Source organism: Pseudonaja textilis, chromosome 2 (assembly GCF_049901715.1).
Source record: "Pseudonaja textilis isolate UNSWEBS1 chromosome 2, rPseTex1.2, whole genome shotgun sequence".
Classification (NCBI taxonomy): Eukaryota; Metazoa; Chordata; class Lepidosauria; order Squamata; family Elapidae; genus Pseudonaja; species Pseudonaja textilis.
The window spans coordinates 226,556,994-226,582,615 of NC_141991.1; the positions used below are offsets into that span (position 1 = coordinate 226,556,994).

The 25,622-nt window shown below is 35.8% G+C and overlaps 1 protein-coding gene across 1 annotated transcript in view; it reads right to left on the reverse strand.

Moving 5' to 3' along the window:
* Nucleotides 1–838: 838 nt before the first annotated feature.
* Nucleotides 839–25,622, reverse strand: part of ARSB (arylsulfatase B) — a 68,072-nt gene continuing 43,288 nt past the window's right edge. The window contains exons 7-8 of the mRNA XM_026717730.2: nucleotides 4,114–4,239; nucleotides 839–1,798 (exon numbers count right to left, since the gene is read on the reverse strand). Of these exons, the coding sequence (XP_026573515.1) occupies nucleotides 1,533–1,798; nucleotides 4,114–4,239 (392 nt within the window). The 3' untranslated portion in view covers nucleotides 839–1,532. The remainder of the gene's footprint in view (nucleotides 1,799–4,113; nucleotides 4,240–25,622) is intronic.

Sequence of the window (25,622 nt, forward strand, 5' to 3'; positions counted from 1 at the left end):
GGTCACATGATCAAAATTCAGGTTCTTGGCAACTGCCATGTTTTTACAATGTTTGCATCGTGAGATCATGTGATCACTATTTGTGACCTTGCCTGGTGACTTTTGGCAAACTAAGTCAATGGGAGAACCAATACTTATTTAATAACAGCATGATTCATTTAACAACCATGCCAAAAAAGTCATAAAATCAGATGTAGCTCACTTAAAACAATCCTGCTTAACAACAGAAATTCTGGTTCCATTGTGATGGAAGGTTGAGGATTATCTGTTTTAGCTAGCAGAATTCTAGGAATCTTTAATAGTCCATGACTGCAAGTTTAGAATATATCAATGTATATGCAAAGGCAAAGTTCCTATATCATTTTGTCTTCATATTTTGAACATATTATCAACCACTTATTTTGGACAGATTTTCTTGGTAATTATTTTTATACCATCTAAAATTATTGGATGTTATCAATAATTTGTCTTCATTTCATTACTAATTCTAGGTAATTATGTAAAGGTTTTTGAAAAAAACTCTTATAGCAGCAGAGATTGTTATTTCCCTATGTTGTGATAACTGCTAATTGCATCTGGGTTTTTTTAACCAGTTATTGGTCCATGAGAGCCTGCTGTCTTGTTCCAAGTCTGAAGTTTAAATAAATATGTAAAGATTGCCCTGTTCAAACTGTAGGATTTAGAGACAGACTTTAAATGAAGGTTGTACAAGCAAATACCTTATAAATTATAGGTAGACCTTTCTTCAATCTATGAGCCACACTTTGCCTCTGAAAGTCAGATTCCACAAAGTTAACAAGGCTAGGTTTAAAACATGGAATCAGAAAAAAATATATCATTGGAATTAAAATAGTATTTAATAATTTCTTACAGTTTGGCAGCAGTTCCTAAAGAGGTTCTGTGGATTTCTAGGATAAGAAGTTCTACTCATGAGAAAATTGGAACGCTCTTCTAATTGGGAAGGTAAAGGTGAACAAAGAAATGCCAAGACAGTGCAATAATCTGCTTCTTCACTTTTTCTTCTCAATTCTTTCAGCATCCTCCCTCACCCCCAGTAATGCTGACTGCTTCAGGCAAATATTGAAATCCAGGATCTAACTTCAAATGTGAAGGAATTTAGAAGCCCCTACCATCTCACCACCACTCATGACTCAGAGCTTTCCAAATGAAATAATGTTTCCCAGCTGCTGCCCAGCAATTTTGAAAAGGGAGCATCTCTTTACCCTCTGCTTTGAACAAAAACTAACTTCCAAATTACAGACTTATGATTTCGGTAGAACTTCAAGACCAATCAAATGTGAAATTAAAATTGCCCAGAGTCACTGAGTAAGAAATAAATCCAAATGTCTGAAATTGAAACTGTCAAGGTACAATAAAAGGATCCCAGAATTATTTACTTGTATCCCTGAGTCTATGGAATGGTTGCAGTTATCATTATGCAAGAACACATACATCTGATATACACAAATGGAGCATGGCAAGCCATTTTTCAACTCTACTGCATGACATAATAATGTCTGCTGTGCAAGTTCCTACAACCAAGGCCCCCAAGCAGCTTGTGCAGATGGATCACAGCGCGGATCCTCTTCTGGGTAGAACACAGGGACAGAGTTCTTATAGTAATGCCGGAGTCGCAACAGCAGTTTTTTCACAATGTCAGGATATTGTTCTGACAAATCATTTCTTTCTTCAGCATCATGAACAACATCAAATAGCCAAAGCTTCTTTGTGGATGGATCTAATGACAAAGTATTTGACTCATTGAATAAAGATGGTGGTGGAAACCAATGGCTGCACCCTATAAAGAGAAGATCAAAGATTAGCTGGGAAAATATTTGCCTCATAATTGGAATCCAACATGTTTCCAGATCTAGGTTCTTCAATTACATTGGCATGGGATTGAATTTTCCGCCTATATTTGATTCTGTTGTGGTGGTAATGGGTCAGTTCTTGTTAAATGAACAAGAGGTATCAGGTACTGTGAAGAGAAATTAAACATTAATAAAAATTAGGATTCCTGATATAACATGTATGAAAATGTGCACGAGGCAAAGCCACTTGGCTGCAGTTTATTAGCTTGGCTTGGCTTGTTTAGATATTTTCGTTTATATTTCACCATGCCTCATTCATTCCCTGTGTGTGTGTGTGTGTGTGTGTGTGTGTGTGTGCGCGCGCGCGCGCACAGGAAAAAAACAAATCACAAGACAGAGATAAGCAATGTTTTCAAGATACAAAAAAAGGAACTTAAGTGCCACCAAGTGTATAATCTCCCCATTAAACTGCATACTAGCTTAACTTTTCTCCTTTTCAGGATGCTATAAGCATCAACATTCAACAAAAGCGATGGGTTTTTCATTGATGTTGTTCTACATTATTTTTGTCTTCTCCACTTGAGATTCTTTCTTCAAATCTCTAGCTTTTTAGGCAAATCAGTTTTTTAAAGATTTGATGGAAACAAGAAGATACATTTAAAGATTGGAACAAGAGAGCTTCTATTTGGCTATCTGGATTAGTTTCGAAATTCTGGCAAATTTTGAATTGAGGACAGCTATTTAATCATACTTTATAGTGAATCATCATGGAATATATTATACTGAAGAGTAATATATTAATGCTTTAAGTAAATATTTCTCAATCTTGGCGGCTTTAAGATATGTGGATTTGAAGCCCCTATTCTACTTCATCAAGCTGCTAAGATTGCAAAACACTGCTTTAAGGAAAGTGGGCCCAATCCTGAATCTTACATCTTCCAGGTTTGTTTTCCTCCACTCTATACATCTACATAGGAATTGATTAGGAAAAATGAGAAAATTCTGATCAGGAAATAATTAAGAAAATAATGGAATGTGATGAAATGAGTAGATTGACAATGGCAATTAGAGAACAAAAGGAAAAAGATTATTATAAAATTTGGAGTTTGTTTTATGAATGGCTATATAGAAGAGTAAGGAATTGAAATATGTAAGTACAGTATAATATTTATTACTGATAAATATTATAAATATATGATAAATGAATGAGTTAGGCAGAGTAAGAAAATGAATGTGAAATATATTATTGAAAATCAATAAATATGTTAAGGCTAATACAATAAGTGATATATATGATATAAAATACTGATTAGGATTATAAACATATATAAGTATGTATGATAATGGTATTATGTACACAAAGAAATGTGTACGCAGCTGACACGCTGATGAACAGAAAAAAGGTTTTATTTGTTTTTGTTGTTGTGATAAAAATAAAAAAAATATTTAAAAAAAGGAACTGATGAGGAAAGAAGAAGCTGATTTACCTTTTTTGTGACTAAAAATGTGTCCTTCCATTTTTCTTTCTTTTTTTCTTTTTTAAAAAAGGCACCCTTGTAAAAACTCACATTAGTTTTTATTCCTCCTATATTTTTATTCAGTAATTATGACCCCACCAAGCATAGCTGCTGTGTAATCAGATACTCTTTGAAAATACAGACTGAAGGACAGCCCTGCACTAATACAACTATGCATGCAAACTGTTGGGGTTGTTTTGTTGGTTGTTATTTCTGAGTAAAAGAAAGCATGAAAGATGAATTAAAAGAAAACAAAAAGTTTCAGAACAACATGGCATAAATAAGAGACTTTCTTGCAAGTATATTTGGTAATTCCAGTCCAAGCTTCGTGCTTGAAAAAGAAAGAAGTGGTAGCTACCACTGAGCAAACATGCTTACAATCTTAATCTCCTGCGGTTTTAATGGATAGAAGAAAGTTCTGTCCATTGGCAGAAGAAAATGTTCCATCTAGCTTTTTCTTGTTGTCAAGGCAAGTGATCACACCTTCTGAAAGAAAGGTTAGGTGCAACACTGGTCGTGAGGCCTATCCAGGGCCTAGATGCATTTTTATAAAGGTCGTGCTAAGGAACGGATACTTTGTTTTAATCAACTTCCCCTTTAAATTTATTAAGTGAAATAATCTTTTTTTAAAATCAGCTTAGGAAAGACAGAGAATCCAGCAAGAGCAAAACCCGATTTCAAAGGATCTCCACTTTGAAAGTCCTGCTCTGAAGCATCAATTACTTTCAAAATTGTCAAGTAACCAGTGCTCAACTAACGTTTTCCAAATACCGCTAGAAATTTACCAGGATTGCCTGTGAGTAGTTTCCATTTTCCATGTCGAACTGCAGCATGTATGGAGGTATTGAAAATGGTGTCTTCCCATGAAATATAATTATTCTGTGATGAACTTTTGTGGTTGCTGACAGCACCTAAAAGGAGAAAAGAAAGCTGTATAAGAATCATTCTGAAAATTGGGTGACAATCAATATTGAGTATTTCAATCTTATTCTGTATTTTGAAAGAAACACTTCAAAGTGTTCAAAGTGAGATACATTTTTGCCTGAGGACAGAAAAAACATTTGTACAATGTTCAAAGCAAGACTTTCCTATCTTGGCAACTTTCAAGGGATTAAAAATATCAGATTTTCTAACTGTATTTTAAAAGTTTAGTCAACTAGCTTCATCCTGAAGCCTAAATAATTTGCTCATATGTACAAATGTATATGCAAATATGAGAAGTGGAGGCATATTAAAGAACAATGAATAATGCAATATTTGGACAATCTAATTTACAAGATTTATAGGGAAAATATGTTCAGCCATGTGAGAGGTTTGAGAATATTTTTTAGCTTTTAATTTGGTCCTGGCAATAATGTAAATATTATAATGAACATCTGTTCCAAGCCTTGCAGACTAAGGAGATGGATGCAACCTGGGCTAACTGCTATCCAATAATACTAGAAAAAATGTACGGTAATAATTTAAACAATTCTCAATAACCCTATTTTTCCCAGGTTTACAACGGGCTGCTCAAAATAGCTTGAAACTTATAATTATTCTGTCCAACTTTTCAAAACCTCAAAATCCATTCAATGAAAAAGCAAAGAATTAAATCTTAAGAAGATAATGTGTCTTTGAATTCTAAGATTAGTTTAGTTTACTTTACTTTATTGCCATTGCACCTCGTACAACAAAATTAAATACCATCTTCAGTGTACATTATGACTATGAAAATAAACACAAACGCACATCGTTCACATTATCACTTGTCACTGCAGGTAATCCTTTTGTTTAACAGTCATTTGAATTTATGATGGCACTGAAGGCATTTATGAAGTTATGGCTATTGTTGTGCCTTTGTAGTCACATGGTCAACATTCGTGCACTTGGCAATCCATTCTCACCTATGACCCCAGAGATACTGCATCTCTCTCACCGATCTCCTTAATATGTGACCTTTTGGCCCCCACTAGTACCTTGCCTTGCCCCAGCTGACTTTCACCTTATTGCTACTGCTGCTAATGAAGCTTGCCTGGTGTGGCTCTGGGCTGTATGGCTTTGCTCTGTAAAAATGGGGGAGAAAGCTGAAAAAAGCCCATTCATTCTCTTTCTCATAGCACTAAAGCAGCCCCATATATTCCAATAGTCAGGCCAGATACATCTCGTCATCACTGGAAGTGAGAAGATGATGGCGACAGTCAGCTGGGGTGGCCGAGTGCAGGGCAGTAGAGGTCTCGGAGTGGAGGGTGGCCGAAGGCAAGAGGGATTGGACTGGGGAGGCTGCAGCTTCCAGAAGCATTTCAAGTAGTCCCAGAGCTGCACTGTTCTGAGTCTGCTTACGGCCCTGAAATGTAGGGTGGAGGGCAGTCAGAAAGGCAAGGATGGGAGAGACACAGGTGGGAGTGCCTTTCCTCAGTTTTGGCAAATATTCCAATAAACTTTGATTAAATGAAACTTTCATTTAAATTATTTTAGGGTATCCTACAAATAATTTTTTTGAAGACAATCTGAAAACCATATCTGAATCGAAATGCAAGGCTTCTAGGATACCGCAAGGAAAAAGAATGCAGGAGGGATATATTAAAGTGAATCTGAGAAAGCTGTATTAATCATCTATTGATTTGGGAGCAAATTTAAAATGGTTGTATTGAATTGTAATCTCTGTATGTGTTGTGGTTAGCTGGCAGCAGGTGCAGATGGCTGAGGAGAGCAATGACTCTGATGAAGGGCCAAGACCATCAGGGAGTGGACTGCTGCCTTCAGGGATTGTGCGGGCTGGCAGCAGTGACGAGGTTCCCGAGGAGCCTGTGCCAAGTGCACGTGAGCGCAGGATGATTCGTAGAAGAGAACACCTGGAGCAGCACAGGCAACTCGGGAGTAAGGATGCAACATAATAGCCCCTCCCTCCAGGGAACATAAGCCTGGTTTCAAAAGGTTCAAAAGGTTTTTGCTTTTGCAGAAAGCAAAAACGTTCTAAGGATTCAGCATTGTGTGTGGAGACTCTGGCTTATCTGAAGAATTCTGTCAAGGCTTTTCTGGTTGGACTAATTGGCTGCAAGCCATCTTTTATCTACAAAGAAGTTATTTGTAGATTAAAGCTGAGAAGGTTTGAGTTGCTGCGTTTGTTTGAGATTTTCTTGCTGGTAACAGGGTTGGGTCAGAACAGTATGTTCTTAAATCTGTGAGGATGTGATAATCTTCCAGAATCCAAAATCAAACTGCATCATATCCCAAATTAACCTTCTTCATTTTTCATATGAAACAGAAGATTCTACCAGTACAACTTTCATCCCTGGTAATAAGGCAGATATATAAATAGAAAAAGAAACACTCTGCTGCCTTTTATGATATTCAGGATTTGTCCCATGAACCCCACTGATATTTTATCACCTGAATAGATCCTCTTACTTTCTTCAAATATTCATGAATGTAATAAATACATTGTAATCTTGTTTTCTTTAGTATTGAATATATTGGGATTAGCTGGGTTTTTTAAAAAAAGTTTTAACTAATATTTTATCACGAATGGTTTTATTTTATTATGCCCCATTTTTAAGAAAAGATGGACTAGAAATAGAAATGAATAAAAAATAAAAACAAATCATACTATAAAATGCAGAGAAGCCAGTTGAAAATAAATATTCAACATTTGAGCCAAAGCAAAAGCTAAATAATTACTTCAACAGCAGGCAGAGATCAGCAAAGCAGGGACAGTTTTCAATTCCCCCAGGAAAGGCAGTTCTGCACAGTAGAAATTCTTGTGTCTGGAGGCATTTCACCCTTAAATATAAGAATCTAGGTTCAGACTATATTTTGTAAATAAAGACTTTTATTGAAGTTCTTTTACTGCATATAGTTAAAGATACTGTGCTATTCTTCCTTCTGAATTTCACTCATCATATCACTATATTCCAGGGTTGTGTTTGATCTTGGGGGGCGTGGCTAGGGGGGCATGACCAGCTCAATGTCACTCATTGAGGCTTCATGTTTGACCACGACGGCCCTCCTGGGCTCCGTTTTCAGCCACAATAGCATCTGCAGCCTTCTGCCAGTGAAAACGGAGCTTGGAAAGGTTACGCATGGCCTCCTCAAGCTTCGTTTTCGCTAGCGGAGGGTTTCAGGAGGCTATTGTGGCCCAAAATGGAACCTGGGAAGGCTCCCTTTTCACTGTCAGAGCCACCGCAAGTTGGCCCTTCACTGTTTCCAGGGTGCCTGTACGCCAGTTCTAAGCACCCTGCAGGCTGGATCTAGCTTCCAGGCCTTAAGTTTGACACCCCTGCTGTATTCCATTCCATCCTGGAGTAGAAGAATCCTATGCTTAGCTCAAAATATTCTTAATATCAAAGAATGGGTCAATGAAAAATGAAAACATTAGGTAGTTCATAACTGAGGTGTCCCTTACATTCTCAACAAACGCAACATGATTAGGCAAGATACAAAAAAGAGCTAATTTCAATAATTTTTGAGTACTTTATGAAAGGAATGACAATATTGATTACTTGAATGCTGTAGAACTGTAACTCCCATAATTCCCATTATTTCTAGCCAATATGACTAAACATAGGAGAAGCTGTATTTCATATAGTGCTCCAGATAGCTAGCATTATTAGTTTGATCAACAGAAGCATGATGGAATGCCTATGCGCAGTTTTTTTTTTAATCACTTAGATTTAACAAGCCTAATAGTACAGCTAGTTTACAAAGCTTAATAATAAGATTTCTATACATTAGTAAGGGTACACAGGGAAAACATTTGAAGGTAATGCAACGCTCCCTAATTGCTAAGACTATACTATATAATTGTAAATTAGCCTTATTATTAAGCTTTGTACTTTTACTATTATTATTACAATAGTAATATACAACATTATGGTAGTCCTCAAGTTATAACCATTCCTTTAGTGATTATATGAAGTTACAATAGCACTCAAAAAAGTGTCTTGCAATTGTTCCTCACACTCATTATCATCACATTTTGATCACGATCATGTGATCAAAATATGGGTGCTTGGCAACATAGCATACATGTATGATGGTTTCAGAATCCTAGAATCATGCAATTGCTATGGGTGACTTTCCAGCTACCAATCAAACAGTCAGTGGAGGAAACCAGATTCTTTTAATGACCACAATTCACTAAAATGCAATGATTCGTTTAACAACAATGACAATAAAGGATGTAAAATTGGGCATGACCCACTTTAACAATCTTGCTTAGCAAGCAAAATTCTGGTCTCAACTGTGATCATAACTCGAGAATTACCTGTATAACTTTCCCAAAGGTGGGATCTGACAGGGTTAACTACCAGTTCGGTCATTTACGGAGGTTCGGTAATTTACGATGTGCTTCCCTGCATGCTGCCGGCATGCGCCTGTAAATCGTCATCAGCATGCTGCATGCAGAGAATCAGCCTTTCAAAAAGCCCTTTTTTCCTGCTTTTTTAACTGCAGCTGTGCCTCACATGGCAGCTGAAGTTGAAAAAAATCAGAAAATAAAGGTCAGGTAAGAGCCCGGGTGGACAGGTAAGCAAAAACATCAGCCGACATAGAACCGGTTCTATGTCTGCTGCTCTTCAGAGCTACCAGTTCTACAGAGGTGGACAGAACCAGTAGAAACCCACCCCTGAACTTTCCCCAACTTGCTGGACCTCCCAATATGTGTTGCTCTACAAATATGACAATTCACAGCCAACAATAACAACTCTGCTTGCTGGGAGTCATGGCGGTAGTAGTCCAATATATTTGGAAGGCCATCATAACAACATTGGAGAGTTGAATTAGGGAGGTGACTTGTCCCAAGCTATTTTAGGAGAGAGTTTCTCCATTCTCATTAAAAGCAATCTATCTTTGTGTTTATACAGTATTTCATAGTCTGTGAAATCTTTTGTGAAAAAGTTCCTTTTCTGAAGAGTATTGGTGAATAAACAATTCCATGAGTTTTGATATGTTCTTCTAGAACAGGCACTTTCCCACACATTTTAAATATAAAATAAAGCCAGTCCAGTTCATCCTAAAGTTTCAATAAATTATGTTGGTTTATGCTTTTTCCTTGATCTCTGTAAATTTCATTATGCTTTTAACAGTTTTCTTGCTCTTCTTTTAACACAGAACAGGAAAGAAGGGAAAATAGTGCCAGACTTAGAAAAATCAGCAACAGTAAAACAACACATGGTATTTATTAACAGCACGAGAAAAGTCAGATCTTCCATCGTTTTGCATACATTCCATATGACTTGTTGCAAAGTGGTTGAAACTTTCTCATTTGCAGTCTAGAAAATCAAACATCATATGGACCAGGGATGTCAAATTTGCAGCCCACAGGCCAGATGCATCAAGCGCTGGCCACACCACCCCATTTAGGGAAGGGGAAAAGTCATGATACGTCACGTGATGATTAAGAGGTCTTTTCTTCCAACTTCCAGAATTCTCCAAATACTCAAGACCTACTCAGAATCACCCTTTAGATTGCAATGTTCTTTAATCTGGTACCCTCCAAACTACTATGCTATTGTTCAGGAATTGGCAACGCTTCCTATTTTTTATTTACTTGTTTGTTTGTATGTATGTATCCCACCTTTATTATTTTTACAAATAACTCAAGGCAGCAAACATATCCAACACACCTCCCCACCTCCTATTTTTCCCACAACAACAATCCTGTGAAGTGAGAGAGTGACTGGCCAAAAGTCAGCTGGCATTCATGGCTAAGGTGAGACTTGAATTCACAGACTCCTTGAACCTCAACAGAGGGAATAAAATAAAAATTTGGCTTTTTTTATCTTTATAAGAACTGGATAATTAAGTCAAATAAGTAAGTTAAGCAAGAAAGAATATGATGTACCTATTTTCTTTAGACTGCATTTCTAGAGCCACGATGCTGCAGTGGTTAGAATACAGTACTGCAGGCTACTTCTGCTGACAGCTGGCTGCCTGCAGTTTGGCAGTTTGAATCTCAAGGCTGATTCAGCCTTCCATCCTTCTGAGGTCAGTAAAATGACGATCCAGATTGTTGGGGGCAATATGCTGAAACTGTAAACCACTTAGAGAAGGCTATAAAACACTGTGAAGCAGTATATAAGTCTAAATGCTATTGCTATTTCTTTGTGGAAACCCAGGCAAACATTTTATGCCTACACGTTTGCATTTGCTGCTGAATTTTAGTGATATCATCTACAGCATTCCAGAGGTCAAATCAATATGTCTAGAGCTCTCCAGATTAGGAATGGCTATTTTAGAGACTGAAATTAGTTGAAGCATTGAGTTATAGCTTTCACTTTTCTTATTTACACACCCACCATGCGAAATCCAACAGTACCAAAATATCTGTTTTTCCCTGCCTCTTCCCTTTCATTGCTTCTTACATGTGGCTTCAAAAGCTGGGATCTGGTGGAGGATCCCACTTTAAGGCTGTCTAAGCACAGAATCATTGTCCCATCCTAGTAACTTCTGACTCTTCAAGGATTGTGGGAAAGCAAACTTCCTAAGACAGTGCAGTGATCCAGATTCAAAGGGGAAAATGTGATATCATTTATGGGCAGGCAAGTTGTACTTGTCAATAACTAAGTAAAGTAGTCTTATTTTTCTCCCTAGGTTCATCAGACTTAAACAGCTGCAGCCTCTTCTCCCTCTTGGCCCATCATTCCCTTGGCAGCATTTCTTCCCTTCATCCTACAAATTTATTCCCTCATATAATTATATATCATTCTTTTAGCTTATCATTCAAATCAATTTCACTCTTGTCTGTTATATCTTGTTCTTCTGTAATATCATTTGTACACCATCTATCTATGATGTCATTCTTAAAATTACCTTTTATGATCATTGCTCACAAATATTGTTCAAAATATCCAATGTTGAAGTATTTTGCTCCATTTTGTGTTAATGAGTTGACTTTAAGTATTCTTCTCCTTTAATTATAATCTTTAGTTTATTCTAGATCCCTCTGTTACCCAACTTTCGAAGTCCGATCCCATCATATTTTTTCCTAGGGAATCAAAAACCCCAGCAATTTTCTACATGAAAGGATTCTTATATTTAATTTCAAAGTCTTATTTCAAATTCTGTTTTTAACTTTTTAAAATCAACACTCTAAATACTCTTTCCTTTTTATTCCAAAAAGTATTTTTTCTAAATCCTCAGATTTATAATTAAATCTTTTTTTTTTTTTGCCAAGGAGAAGGAGATTCACATGATGAATATGATAAAAAGTTATCATTCAGAAAGTACTGAAAGTACTGACAAGTGAATTTTAAAGTGATTAAAAAATAAGACTCATTTGAGCTTTGTGCCCATAAAGGCTACCTTACAATTATAAGTTCTGATGGTCGCTTATGAGTCAAGCAATTCTCAATGCTTGACTCATAAGCCCATTGTAAAAATCTCAGTTCTTATAGTCTATTCACGAGAAAAAGCTGTCTGGAGAAGACATATAAAATCGCATGATCTCATCTGTCTCTGGACAGACTTTGCCAGCCATGTACAACATCTAAGCCACCAATCTCTCATAAACACTGTCCCCAGACTTGCATTCTCCAAGTTTTGTTAGACTACAACTTCAAGACCAAAAGCCCTTGCCGTGCTATCTGGCAATTCTGGGAGTTGAAAATTGCAGGAATGCCAGCATAGCAAACACCGAGTTACAGTTTAACAACTGCAGCATTAACTGCTAAGGCTCATTATTTATTTTACTCACAACATTCATTCACTCAAAACCCCAACAATATTATTGGTGCAGCCAATAAAAGAAATGAGTTATAAATAGACACTCAGTATGTAAGAAAAGAAAAAGAAGAAGGGAAGATAACCAAATACATTCTTTAGTCTGTGATTAAAATGATGAGAGAGAACTAGGCGGAGAGGGATTTCTTTCCTCCTCCTATATGGCAAGTGATCAAAGGGAACATGATTTTGGTGTAATTTAGTAAAAATTCAACCACAAAAGTTATGGCATTCTGTATTACAGGAGATTTGTGATCCCTTCTTCCAATGAGTGGACAGTATATTTTGGTGCTTGAAGAAAAAACTGGAAAAAAAACCCCCACTAAAACCATATGAATGTACTTCTTTGTTTGGAGGCAGAGCTATGCTCAATCATCTTTCCACAATGCATTTCATATGAACAGAGGTTCCATATTTTTTCTCTTTAGACTTGCTTGTTGGCTACCTCCCACTTCATTGAGATGGTGGTAAAGAAATAGTTTTTTACTAGTATAGATTATTACATGATTGTAACTGCCAAAGTATTATAACTAACCAAAAGGGGCCATTGATCTACCAAAACTAAACAGCTCAGTTTATTTTGCAGTCTTGCAAATAGGTTTGGTCCAAGCATGTCATAATAGTTTATAATCTTTTTGGTTGCTTTCAGTGGAAAATGTTTGTGTGTCAATGGCTAGACTTCTAAGGGAACAATTTTGTAGTTTCTGAGCATGTCTTTATGTGGGAAACAGGTGAGCTATCTCATGCTAGTAGAGATTTTAAAGAATTCTATAAAAATGTATTAACACTTGCCAATTTACCTATAAATCATCTCTAATATTGTTCATCAATCAGGACTGCTGAATCCATCCAAAAATTGTAGATGGTTTATTTAAATAATTATCCAATTAACTAAGGGATTTGTATATTGAAAAAACCTCACTTTCAAAGTATTTATTTTTGTCACCATTGTACATTTTCTTGGTGTTCAATTTAGTTATCCCCAACTTACTGAGAAGTAGTAAAAATGAACACATGACAATTCAAAATATTGATTATCACAATACATACAATTATTTTACAATAATAATAATAATATAATATAATATAACCAGGACCGGATCCTGTAAACAGGAAGTGTACATCTTTATTTGTTCAAGGGGTTGCAACAGACTTAAAAAGGCATATAAGGGAGTGTGATTACCAAAAGGGAGTGGGGACACATCAAATGATAAACAGATGAAGCTTGACAAAAATTTAAATAAGTATTTAAATATATGAATGGTACATAAATATATAAATAACTAATTATCCATAAATAAATATAACAACATGACTATTGTTACATAGGCTGGAAAGGGGACCTGAGAATGAAGGATGAGGATGGAGTTAAAAGGGTGATGAAGGTAATGGTGTTGGCTGCCTGAGGAGACAGTAGATGACAAAATATGGCAGTGGAGGATGTGACAATGAGAAGATAATACAGAGAGGCTGCCATGGAAGGTTAAAGTGGAGAGTGAAGAAGGATCAGAGATGGCAGAAGTGGTAGTATAAATAACCTCAAAACAAAGTAGCACAATCTAATAGTACAATGGTTCACATTTGAAATCTCTGTAAGGCTGCATGTGTACACAGGGTCTCAGGCCATGCACCTATATTTGCAGAATATGAAAATACACACCAATTTTTAGCTGAAAAGGGAAACATTGTGGACCCAATTTATAGACAGAAATGAGCAGCAGCTTGCTCACAGCAATGATAATATAATTTTTACAAAATATAGGCTCTTTAATCCTTTAAGCCTTCACTTCTGGAATCTAGTGGAGAAATCTGGCAATGCTGTCAGTCTGACCACTTGGAAGTTTTCATCTTGATAATATTTAATGGACTAAGGAAGGTAGCATGATATCCTTTCCCAGGGTGTCTTTTTTTTCTACAAAGATAATACATAATGTCAATTTGAGCTCATGTCTTTCTTATCTCTTAAATTCTTAGGTTTCATTAATCATCTGCCCCACAGAGATTGATGGTATGTATTCATAACAGGAGTTCAACAACAATCTTCCTACTCCTTGTTTGATAAAAAACAAATTCTATCCCATCTTCTTTATTGATTATATTAAGAAGAGTGTGACAGACTGGCACACCTTCTTTTGCATAATATACTTCCTAGCAAAATATTATGCTACTTTAAACTTTGCTATTGTATTAATGTCACCTTTTTGTCTCTTTTCTGTAGTAATGTGTGGGGATTGTATGCAGATCAGTTCATGCAAATGTTAAAAAGGGTGGAGAGTAGTAGCAAGCAAAACATTAAATATGCAAGAGATATTTGATGTAAACATCAATTATCTCAACAAAAAGATCGACTAACACTCACCAGTTCAATATTTAATAAAGGAAAGCTGTTCTTAAAATATCTCGTCTTTGTTCCATAATATCTAATCATATGTATTATCTTGTCATTTATTCCATAATACTTAAATCAACTATCCAGCCTAAATCACTTAATGTTCTGGTTTAGTTTATCATTCAAAAGTTATTATTAGTTTCTAATTCTGCTTTATAGGAATTAACGTACTAAAAAGATTCCAAATGGGAACTTGTGGTCAACTATATTGAATGTATACATCCTGTATGTGTAGGAATACGGAGCCCTTGATACTTTCTGGGGTTGGTTTGTTGCTTGCAGACTTTTCATTAATCAGAATATATAATAACTTCAGTACCAGCTGGGAGTGCAGTTTGGTCTCTATTTATATTCAATAGCTTGTCCTGTCACTGTTGGTGGGAATGTTCCTTTCACCTAGGTAGTTCCTTGATTAGACTGTTGTTAAAATTGATTAACTGTTGATTGTTTGTCTGGTATAAATCCTGCTCTTAATCCCTGCTTATCTGGTGTTGATTGCTGGAGCGGAGGGATTTTGATCCTTTTGTTACCTTTTAAACTTTTTTATTGTCTCTTATGAATAGTGTATAAATGTTGTTTAGCTCCATTTGCCCATTGATAGTTGATTTGTTTGAATAACAGGCTTCCACAAATTCTCCAACATTTTTGGATTTAGCTTGGTTTAGGATTGTCACAGTTTCGCAGTTTAAACTTTGGTTAAGTCTGTCCATATGCTATGAAATTAAGCAGTTTTCATTGTATCTGAACTGATTGGAAGTTGAAGCGCTTTGCTAGTCTTGTGCCTGTCCTAAATAGTGGCTCATCTTTACAATGTATGTTGTAGATGACTTCTGTTTTATCTTCACTTAAATGTTTTGGAGGGCTTTGGTTGGTTTGTATGCTAGGGTGATACTATGTGGTTGTATTAGTTTGTTGGTTGTTTCTGATATGTTTTTTTCATATATGGCAATGTTATCCTTTTCATAGCTTATATTGGTAAAATAGCATGGGTATCCATTTTATTGAAAGACATATAGTGATCGGTTTCCTTTTTCTGGTTTTCTCAGTTGCTGCAGTGCATTTATGGTCATCTCAATAATGTCCTTACACAGTTCCTCTTTTGAAAAGTTGGGTTGTTACTTTAGTGCTCCAATGGAGCACTTGGTTAGTGTGGGTAGTTTTTCAATAGATATGTATTTCTAATTTGCTGGCATTTCCTGTGTTGATGAGGATTATCCAAGAAACATTTTATACTATTGTTTTCTTCTTCCCTTTTGAATTTTATTCCTTTGAAAATTTGGTTTATGTATCTCCTCTAGTTGTTCCTTATTATGACAAAATATTATCTATACATTGGATTCATATTTTTGATTCTATGTATGATAGTAACAGAGTTTCTAGATGCTACATCACAGTCTGTACTACAAGTCCCGAGAGTGGTGATCCCATGGTTATTACTCTGATTTGTTGGTATATTTGTCCATCAAACTGAAAGTAGATAGGCAAAGGTTGATGAGATCCATGATTCTGGGTATTTTGATCTTAGTAATTTTGGTAAAGTTGGGTGTATTATATAGTATTGCTGCTGTGGATTCTTTTGCTAGTTCTGTTCCATGTATTTAAAGAGCTCTGTGACACTGAATGAAATCATAGTCTTATCTTCTACTATTATTTGGTCTTTGGTTTTCTGGAGGCATTGTACTGGGGAGTTCATAGAACATTTACTCCCCTTTGTGAGATGTCCAAGCTTTTTAAATAATTTCTTTAAATATATTGGTGTCCCTGGTAGTGATACTATTGGATGAAGAGGTTTGTCAGGTTTGTGTATTTTGGGCATCTACAGAAGGTGGGAGGATACAAACACACCCAAAAATTCTATCAAAACTAGGAAACACAAAATCTATTTTGTAGATTCTTAATGTAGCAAATGGAAGACAACTGTTAGAATAGAATAGAATTCTTTATTGGCCAAGTGTGATTGGACACACAAGGAATTTGTCTGTTTAATTATATTCTAATCCAAAGGAAAAAGAAAAGAGCTTCAAGCTCAAAAGATAGTAAAATTATGTTATTCTGAGTGGTGTTTGCAAAAGTATGCATGTTCCACACTCTTACACACCATGCCCTTGATGTTGTGAGACCTACTTCCCATTTTTTAAAAAAATTCAGGAATTCATGAAGTTCCCTTTTATAAGACAATATAATTGAGTGCAGGAGGTATGGACTAAAACATTAAATACATTCTTTCACTGGCTAATTAAAAACATTCAAATGTATTACTTATTTATGCTAAAGATAATGTAAACAAAAAGGCATATAAATGTACAAAGGCTAGAATAGTGGGACAATTAGTTCAGGCTGCTTAATTGTAGCAATAGTAATGGCAATAGCACTTAGAATTATATACCATTCCATAGTGCTTCACAAATGTCAGTATATTGACCCCAACTATCTGGGTCCTCATTTTACTGATCTTGGAAGGATGGAAGGCTGATTTGACTTTGAGCCAGTTAGGATCAAACTCCTGGCTGTGGGGAGAGTTAGCTTGCAATACTGCATTCTAATCACCGTGCCACTACGCAGGTAATTTGATCAACTGATTTCATTCTTATATGTCTAGTTGCTTACTAAGATCATCAGATTACTGTGTGGGACAAGGTTGGCGGAGAAACACCTTATGCTATTTAGCTTTCTCTAATGCTAACTCCCTCCTATGATGCCCTCCCCCTGAAATTCATAAGGAATTATATTGAATACATAATTTTGTATCTTGTAGGTGACTTTCACTGAGGCCTTCTTTGTAAACCTATTGAATGAAATGTTGTTTTCTTATTGGCAGTTGTTAAGTCTGGGATGTTATGTGACAAGTGCTTATCTATTTGAATTCTAAAGTTCCACAGGACTTTAGCTTATTTTTACGACTGTTTTGTGGTCCCACCAGTTCTTGCTTGCAGTCAAATGATAATTCTTGTAGATGTTCCAATGCACCACTGTGTTACTTCAGCATGCCAGTGTTTGTAGTCAGTCTGAGCGATCTTCTTGCAGCAACTAAGTAAGTCCACTGCTTCCTCAGCTTCTTTGTAGACACATCATTTGCTATCTGTTGCTCTCCTCTCAGTTCTGACTTTGTATGCATTTCTTCCCAAGGCTTGATATTGTGCATAGAATTTGCTCCTATGTCTCTTTCTTCAACTTTCCTGTTCTTAGCCAATGCCAGGTCTTGTTATTTGCTTTGCCTATTTTGTTTTAATTTACTTGTCATATGATACTTTCCTTACCATGTCTCCTTTCTGTTTCTCATTTGGTGTTCATAATATACTAGCTTCACTGCCTCCTCCTCCTCCTCCTCCTCCATCATCTCCATTCAATACAGTTTTATACTCTATCCTTGTGTTAAAATTACACCATCATTTAGCAGTTAAAGTAAGATTACCCTTTGATGCATTACAACAAATGTTTTTGACTACAATTCCCATCATCCCAATTCTGTTATCAGGGAAGATTATATTGCATTACACAGTTGCTGCTTCAGCTTAATGGATCTCAAATAATATATCATTCAGAATTGCAAGCATTGGTTTGTTTCAATGTTGGCTTCACATCAGAAATACATAACTTAAAGCACACATCAAGTAAAAAAATGGAGGGGTGGAGAGAAGGAATAAGCATGCAATCAGACAAGTACTGCAGTCCAGACAGATATTAAAAATAACAAGTTTTATGAAAAGCTGATGGATTACCATATACTGTTGGTGGATTAACTTTTCCTAGATGATTTGGATAGAATTACCTACTTGCCAATTTGGATTTCTTATTTTTCCAGCCTTAAGCATCGTTCATTCTATTTTCCCATCTGAGATTTAAAGCAAAAATTACATTTGTGCATATTTGTAGATGCATTTCCCCCAATATAAGCAATTTTGTATGTTAACTCATATAAGAATAATTTCAAGGGCTGACAATGCTTTTTCTTTGCAACATTGCTCAAAAGAGTTGAACCAAATCAGAAAAAGTGAACGTAAGACACATTTGAAGACAGTTATACAAATATACAAACATACACACAGATAACTAAAATGATACCATTTCCCAGCTTATAATTTATACACCAAAACAGAGCTTGGGATTGGGAAAAAGCCAGAAAAATGATGCTTCCTCTACAAACTACTGTATTTTCTCCAGAGATAAGTGGCCTGACAGTGTTTGCATCAACAGTTTTTATGTTTTCAGAGTAGTAACTTCTACAACCAGTTAAACACACACATAAATTAAATCAATTTCAGAAACTTCACACAAGCACAATCCTTTCCATTGTATTGTAAACACTTCCCAAATATTGGTGATCTAAAAAATGCTTAAAACTCATGATTCCATGACCATCTGAGTTCTAAGAAATATTGGTGCCTCACATATTCTGAACAGACATTTAGAAGAGGAAAGTTAAAAAAAATAACAGAAAACCTTTGTGAAATAATTGCTTCCAGAATGTTTCCACTCATTAGTTCAAGATTTCAACTGTGCTCTGCCAACAACAGTTTTCCTGTTCCAGTTACATTTGTATAAAAGGATGAAATATTCACCCTTCACTTCTCCTTTTTATACATCTAATAAACTCTTGAAAAAGAAACTAGAGAAGACCAATCATAGTATCACATGCTATTTCATATGAAATACAAGTAGTCCTTAACTTAAGACCACAATTGAGCCCAAAATTTTTGTTCCTAAACTCCAAGACATATGTTAAATGGTTTTACCTCATTTTACTACCTTTTTTGTCACAATTGTTAATTATTAGGTGAATCACTGCAGTTATTAAGTTAGTAATACAATTGTTAAGTAAATCTGGCTTCCCCATTGACTTTGCTATCAGAAGATTGCAAAAGGTGATCACATGACCCTGGGACATTGCAATCATCATAAATATCATAAACAGTTGCCAAGCATCTGAAGGTTGATCACATGGTCATAGGACTGCTGCAACGGTTGTAATTGTGAAAAATAGTCATAAGTCAATTTTTTTCAGTACCACTTTGTAACTTCGAATGGCCACTAAATGAACTGTTGTAAATGGAGGACTACTTGTATTATTCTCCACTCTACGACTTCAAATATCAGATTATAAAGTGATGTGGTCTCACAGGACAGCAAATCAAAGAGCGGTTTATTTAAAAAAAGAAAAAAACAAGCCAAAATTCTGTCTCAATTTTGTAAGTGAAAAAAGTGACTCCTCCCACTTGTGACAGAATTAGCATCTCTGTGATCACATGATCAGAATTCAGGCACTTGACAACTAACATATATTTATGATGGCTGCAACATCCCAAGGTCGCATGATTGCCATTTGCGACCTTTCCAGATGACATTTGACAAACAAGGTAAATGGGGAGAGCTGAAGTTGGTTAATTATTGCATGATTCACTTAACAACCATAGCAATATACTTAGCAATCACAGCAAAAAAAGTCATAAAAGTGGGCACAACTCATTTAACTATTGCCTCGCTTAGCGACAAAAATTCTGGCCCAACTTTGGTTCTAAATCAAGGACTACTTGTATAACTTTTGTGGCAGGATGATGTTACCATTTTGATTGTGCTTTTGAATTGCATCTGAGATAACCCCAGAATTTGCACATGGATTTGCACATATTCTCCAGAAAATTTCACAATTAATATCTGTAGCTGAAAGTAATTCTACTGCCTGTGGCTTATACATTACAATAACAGAAACATTCTGGCATTATCCTCCTTGTTAGCGTAAGTAAGAAGTTCAAACTACCAACAATCTACAGCAGAGAAATGCATTGAATGTATCAATATGTCTGTTCATGTTCTCTTTCCACAGGCTGGCATCATGATAGAGCCATGACTGTGTTTACTGCATGACAGGTTTCCCTAAAAGAAAGACTGAAAATACCAGTGTGAGAGATTACAAGTGTAATTCCTGACCTTTCATAGGAAAAAGTAGAATCTGTGGCAAAAGAATTATTTCTTTATCCACAGTTGATTTAAAATAAACATCTCCATCTTTTTACTGGAACAGTTTAAGAAGAGTAATAATATTAGCACACAATAAGGCCAATAAAACAGAAAAAAATTAAGTAAAATGACATAAATGAAAATATCATTAAATGAAAATAATCAGACAAAACACCACTAAAACTATAGAAGAAACTGAAAGATTTTATACCAGCAGTGAGAAACTTGTGCAGTATTTCCTAAGAAAAGGACTTACTGCTGAGCCAAAGGCTAAAACTAAAAAAATTAGCTAGAGTTTAGTAAAAAAATATTTAGAAGCATTTAGTGTCCCAGCACTATGTCTTACATTAAACTTTCTGACCTTCCTACGTATTGTGGATGGAGTTGAAAACGTAATTTCCAAGCAAAATTTCAGATACAAAGTACAGAACAAACGATTGAAAAGTAGACTGTAGCATTATAAATGGCAAATCCAATGGCTTAGCTGGAAAAGAAACTGAGAATACAAAAACTGACATTTATGCTAGATCCAGAAGAAATTATTTACACATTAAAATCAGTGTGAAAAGGCAGGTTACGTTTTAAGTCCTACTTATCCCATTGGGAACCATGCAACTAAGTTTACTTTTATACATAAAATGTTGTATAAATATGCATAACCAAATTCAAAAATCATACATCACCAGCTCTTACCAGCTCACCTTCTAAAATATTTCCATAAATCTATTAAAATCTGATTATATTCTCAGAACGTCTGGCAATTTTCTTCATAAAGAAAAAGCCTGCCATTTTTAACGTTCACAGTAATAACGCTAAAAGAGAAATGGAAAGCATGACCTAGAATTAATAACAATATAATATTCATATTGATCAAGCCCTAAGCACATATTGTCCCACAGACATTTCCGCTGCCTCTAGAATTTAAAACCATGCTGTTGAAATAGTGGCAATGTTTGAGTGTAAATTGTTTTATTTTCTTTCTCCTTTCCTCCTTCAACTACATCCTAAAGTTGATATGTCAAATCTCTGCTACAGTTTTTTTTTATCAGTGTCCTACAATACAGTACAATAGGGGTATGATGGCTCAGTGGTTAAAGACACTAAGCTTGTCAGCTGTCAGCTGGAGAACTGACAGCCCAGGTTTGAGCCCTCAGCTCCAGGCAACTGGGTGAGCTCCTGTTATTGCCTCATCTCCTGTCCACCTAGCAGTTCGAAAGCATACATGCCAAGTACATTAATATGTACCACTTTGGTGGGAAAGTTAACAGTGTTCCATGCGACTTTGGCATATGTTACCACTGACCAAATTATCATGGAGATTGTTTCGGACAATGCTAGCTCCCTCGGCCAAGAAACAGAGTTGACCACCATACCCCACATTCAGATATGACTGTCAGAGAAACCTTTACTATTTACCTACAATACAATACCTACAGTCCTACTCTCTTCAGATACATTACTACCACATTCCTTGAAACTACTGATGGCCTAAATAATAAAATATTATAAAATATAAAACAAAAATGTTATTAGTGACTAGAGAAAAATTCCCCATTTTGACAACATAGATAGTCAACTAGAAGCACTTGGTTGCCCTATACTGGAAGCAAATGATAGCATAACTAAACAGTGGTTCTAATCTAGAAAGGAAAATATTGTGAGTCCATCAAAGTGTCTTGCATACTGTATATGTATTGAGAGAGATTTCATAGATCCAACTGCTAATTTTGCACAAAGAGATGAAAAAAGCACCCATGACAGCATGCAGGCGAGGAACTTAAGAACAAAAGGTAATACAGATGATCCTTAGACCAGAAAGGTTTGTGTTTGTTTTTCGCTAATTTTTCTGTCATTTCCTAAATCATGATATATGAAAACAATTATTTCCCCTGAAGGATGAAGATGCTAAAATGTCAAAAGCTCCTTTAGGCTCTACTGTAATAATAAAGTATTGGAGAAATAAAAAAAAATTTTTTTGCTCTTTTAGTGAAGAAAGACATTTTGTGACCTTTTGCGGCTTTATGGCGATAATGAATTTTCTGCAGGACTCAGACAATTTCAGTTACTCTATTAAAATAAGAATGCTTGAGGAATAGCTGTGACCTTGACCTTTGAAAAAATTAATGGAAAACTGATTTTGAAGGAAGTGATAGAAATCTATTTATTATCTAGGCTGTGATTCATTATTGTTATGGCAATAATGCTCAGATAATATCTTGATAAATATTTTTTACAAAAACCAAACAATGTTATTCAACCTTCTTCACTTCTGAGTTGAAGTAGTAACACCTGATATTTAGATATAAATCCTCTACTGATTTTTTTTCATGGTTTCAGTATCAGTTTTATATAAAGATGTTTTTGTTCAAGTTGAAAGGTTTTGCAAGTCAGAAAAGTAACAGTAGCAACTTGAACAGGATTAGTTCCAGGCCTCATCTTTTAATTGAAGTGAACCATAAAATAACCAGGATTTGTCCTTAGCAAAACCTTCTCATTCAAATTTCCAATTAGTCTTTAATTATTATTTTAAGAGATCAAGTTAAAATAAAACACAAAATTCTTTCATTAGAAGGGCTACTGTGCTGTGTTACAACACTATTTTAGACCTTATAATTGTTTTAATTATTTGATTTTGTAAACCCCTATCCCTGAGGTCTCCTGGAGTGGATGGCTACAATAAAATTAGTAAAATATGTAAATAAATCAATTACTATTTCAAGAACATCACAGTGAGCTGTTTCCCCAACTTTAAATTTTATTAGAAATTTTATTTTCTAAAAGAAAAAAAGAAGAAAAACCACTCCCAATTTATCAGTTTCTGGCAGTGCTACATAGAAATCTGAAAGTAAGCTACAAGTGAAGAAATTACACATATAAAACAAGACAGAAATAAGATCTAGTTTAGAACTTCATTCCCTCTGATGTGAGATTAGTCCCTATGATAGTGATGGGGAACCTTTTTGGCACTGATTGCCCAAACTGGAACGTACGCATGCCAGAGAGCCGGAAACCCAAAGACTAGCTGGCCAGTGTGCACGCATGCACGCACCAAAAGCCCAAAGAGCAGCTGATGACGGAACGTGTGCCCACACGTGCCATAGGTTTGCCATCACAGCCCTATAGGCTTTCCAGAAATTTCTTAATATATGGTTTTTCCATCAAACTTGGGGATCCCATGGAAACAGCGACCCTTTGAGATGGTTGCATTGTGTATAGGATGTTAGCCCATTCTCTGGCAATCTTATTTCTTTTTATGTATAATTAATTGTCTTCAGTGGTTGTTTTAGACTTATTTTAACTATTTATTTCATGCTGCTTAGAGTTACATTTCTGAGACAGATGGCAGGCAGGCAGGAAGTCTTTGTCCATATAGCTAGGCCAATCTAATTCTTGAGAAGAAAACTCTTGGAACAATATTTAAATTTAATTTATTTGATTTAATGTGTCTAGTCAAATCTGCACAAGTGGAGAAAAATCTCTCTCCTATTATTCCTATATTTTTCAAATCTGCTCTGAAGGTTTTCAGTACATTTAGTAGCTTCAGGATGAAAAAGGCAAATATTTTTGCAACTGCAATAAAATTTTTATTGACCTTCCTTCATTCTGACACCTTCTTGATGCATTATTTGCCCAAAACATGAGACAAAGTACAGGACACACGATATTTAAAAGAAAATTGAAGCAAATTAATAATGTGGAGATACGAAAGGGTTTCTAAAAAACATAGCTTTCAATAAGAATTTTGCCACCTTCTTAGAAGTTTTTGAGAATTGAACATATACAAGAAGAGTAGTATCTTCTAAAAATAAGAGCTATTAACATTATTGACAAATTGAGTTATGAATTTAGATTGAAAATGGTAATATAATTGGCATTTTACTGGCACACATGATGCAGGTTAACCTTCTGTTTCCCAGCATGGATAAGTATGACTTTTGTACAGAAGATCACATTTTATTGATTGCCAATTCAGTGATTCTTAATTGGAAGTTCCCCAATTTATACCAGAGTAAAAAGTTTCCTGTGAAGAGCATATAAGCTATTTAACAAAATGTTTAGGGAAAATCCCAGGTGGGAAGGGAGCAATTGTCCTGTAGAAATGATGAAAAATATCAACCTCCTTCCCAAGCTTATATTTTGTAATGACCTAATGGAAGAAAGTGGTCTATTAAATTTAATTGATTCTCAGAAAAGCAGGAGGGAACATCCTAGGATTTCAGTCCATAGGAGATACCCAAGTGTGAATGCCTTTCAACTACAATGCTGATGTTGGTTTATCAGCCCAATGCACAAACTAGAAGTCAAATACTATTCCCCAGTATTTGTATTATAAATTTATATTTTAATAAATATAGTTAAATTTATAACATTTGAACATCTGAGAAAAATCCCAACCCAACTCCCTCTCCTCCCAAAATAGTCAGATGAGGAGAAGAGGAAAATCGGGCCTCTCCCATGGGTATGATATGGCCTTACCCACTTCTCACTATGGTTTTATCCTTGGCAGTCCCTCAGCCTTTCACCATTCAGTGCTCGCTTAGTCATCCAAAATTTTGGATGCTTTGCGATACACATTTAATACAAAATTATCAGACACACTCCCACTTATGAAAAAAGGAGATAGAAATTAAATTGTTGATTTGTAAAGACAAAAAGGAGGCATTTATAAGGAACTAGACAGCTCACAATCTGATGGGTCACCATTTCAGAGATATTTCCTTACTTAAACAGAAAAACAGAATGACCAAGGGGAAAAAAATCGGTGAGAATGGGAGCGACTTCCTGCAGGCTTCTCTATTACATTTCCATGAGGGAAGCTGGCAGAAAGCAGTAAGAGCAGGAACAACTTTTACCTTTCTGATGGCTTAACAGCAGCTGAAATGTCTCCAGTACCTGATAGTGGAGCTGGTCTACCCTGCCTCTGGGGGCGCCATAAGGCTACAGTGGGAACTAATCTACTAAACCTCTAGGCCTGTGTTGGCAAACTTATGGCATGGGTACCAGAAGTGGCACGCAGAGTGTCAGCCTTCAGGATTTTCTCCCTTTGCTTTGCATATTTCGGCTGTCATAGTAACGGGGGGAGGAGGGGGGAATGGTTATGGGAAGTGAGCTGGAGGTGTTACAAACTAGAACTGTATAAACTGGGGAGGTACATTCTTGCTTAGGTTTCTATCCTATGCTATGCGCAGCTGCAACCCTTTATCAAACTATGTCAAGGTCAACGGACAGAAGCCTCATCACCACCTAGAG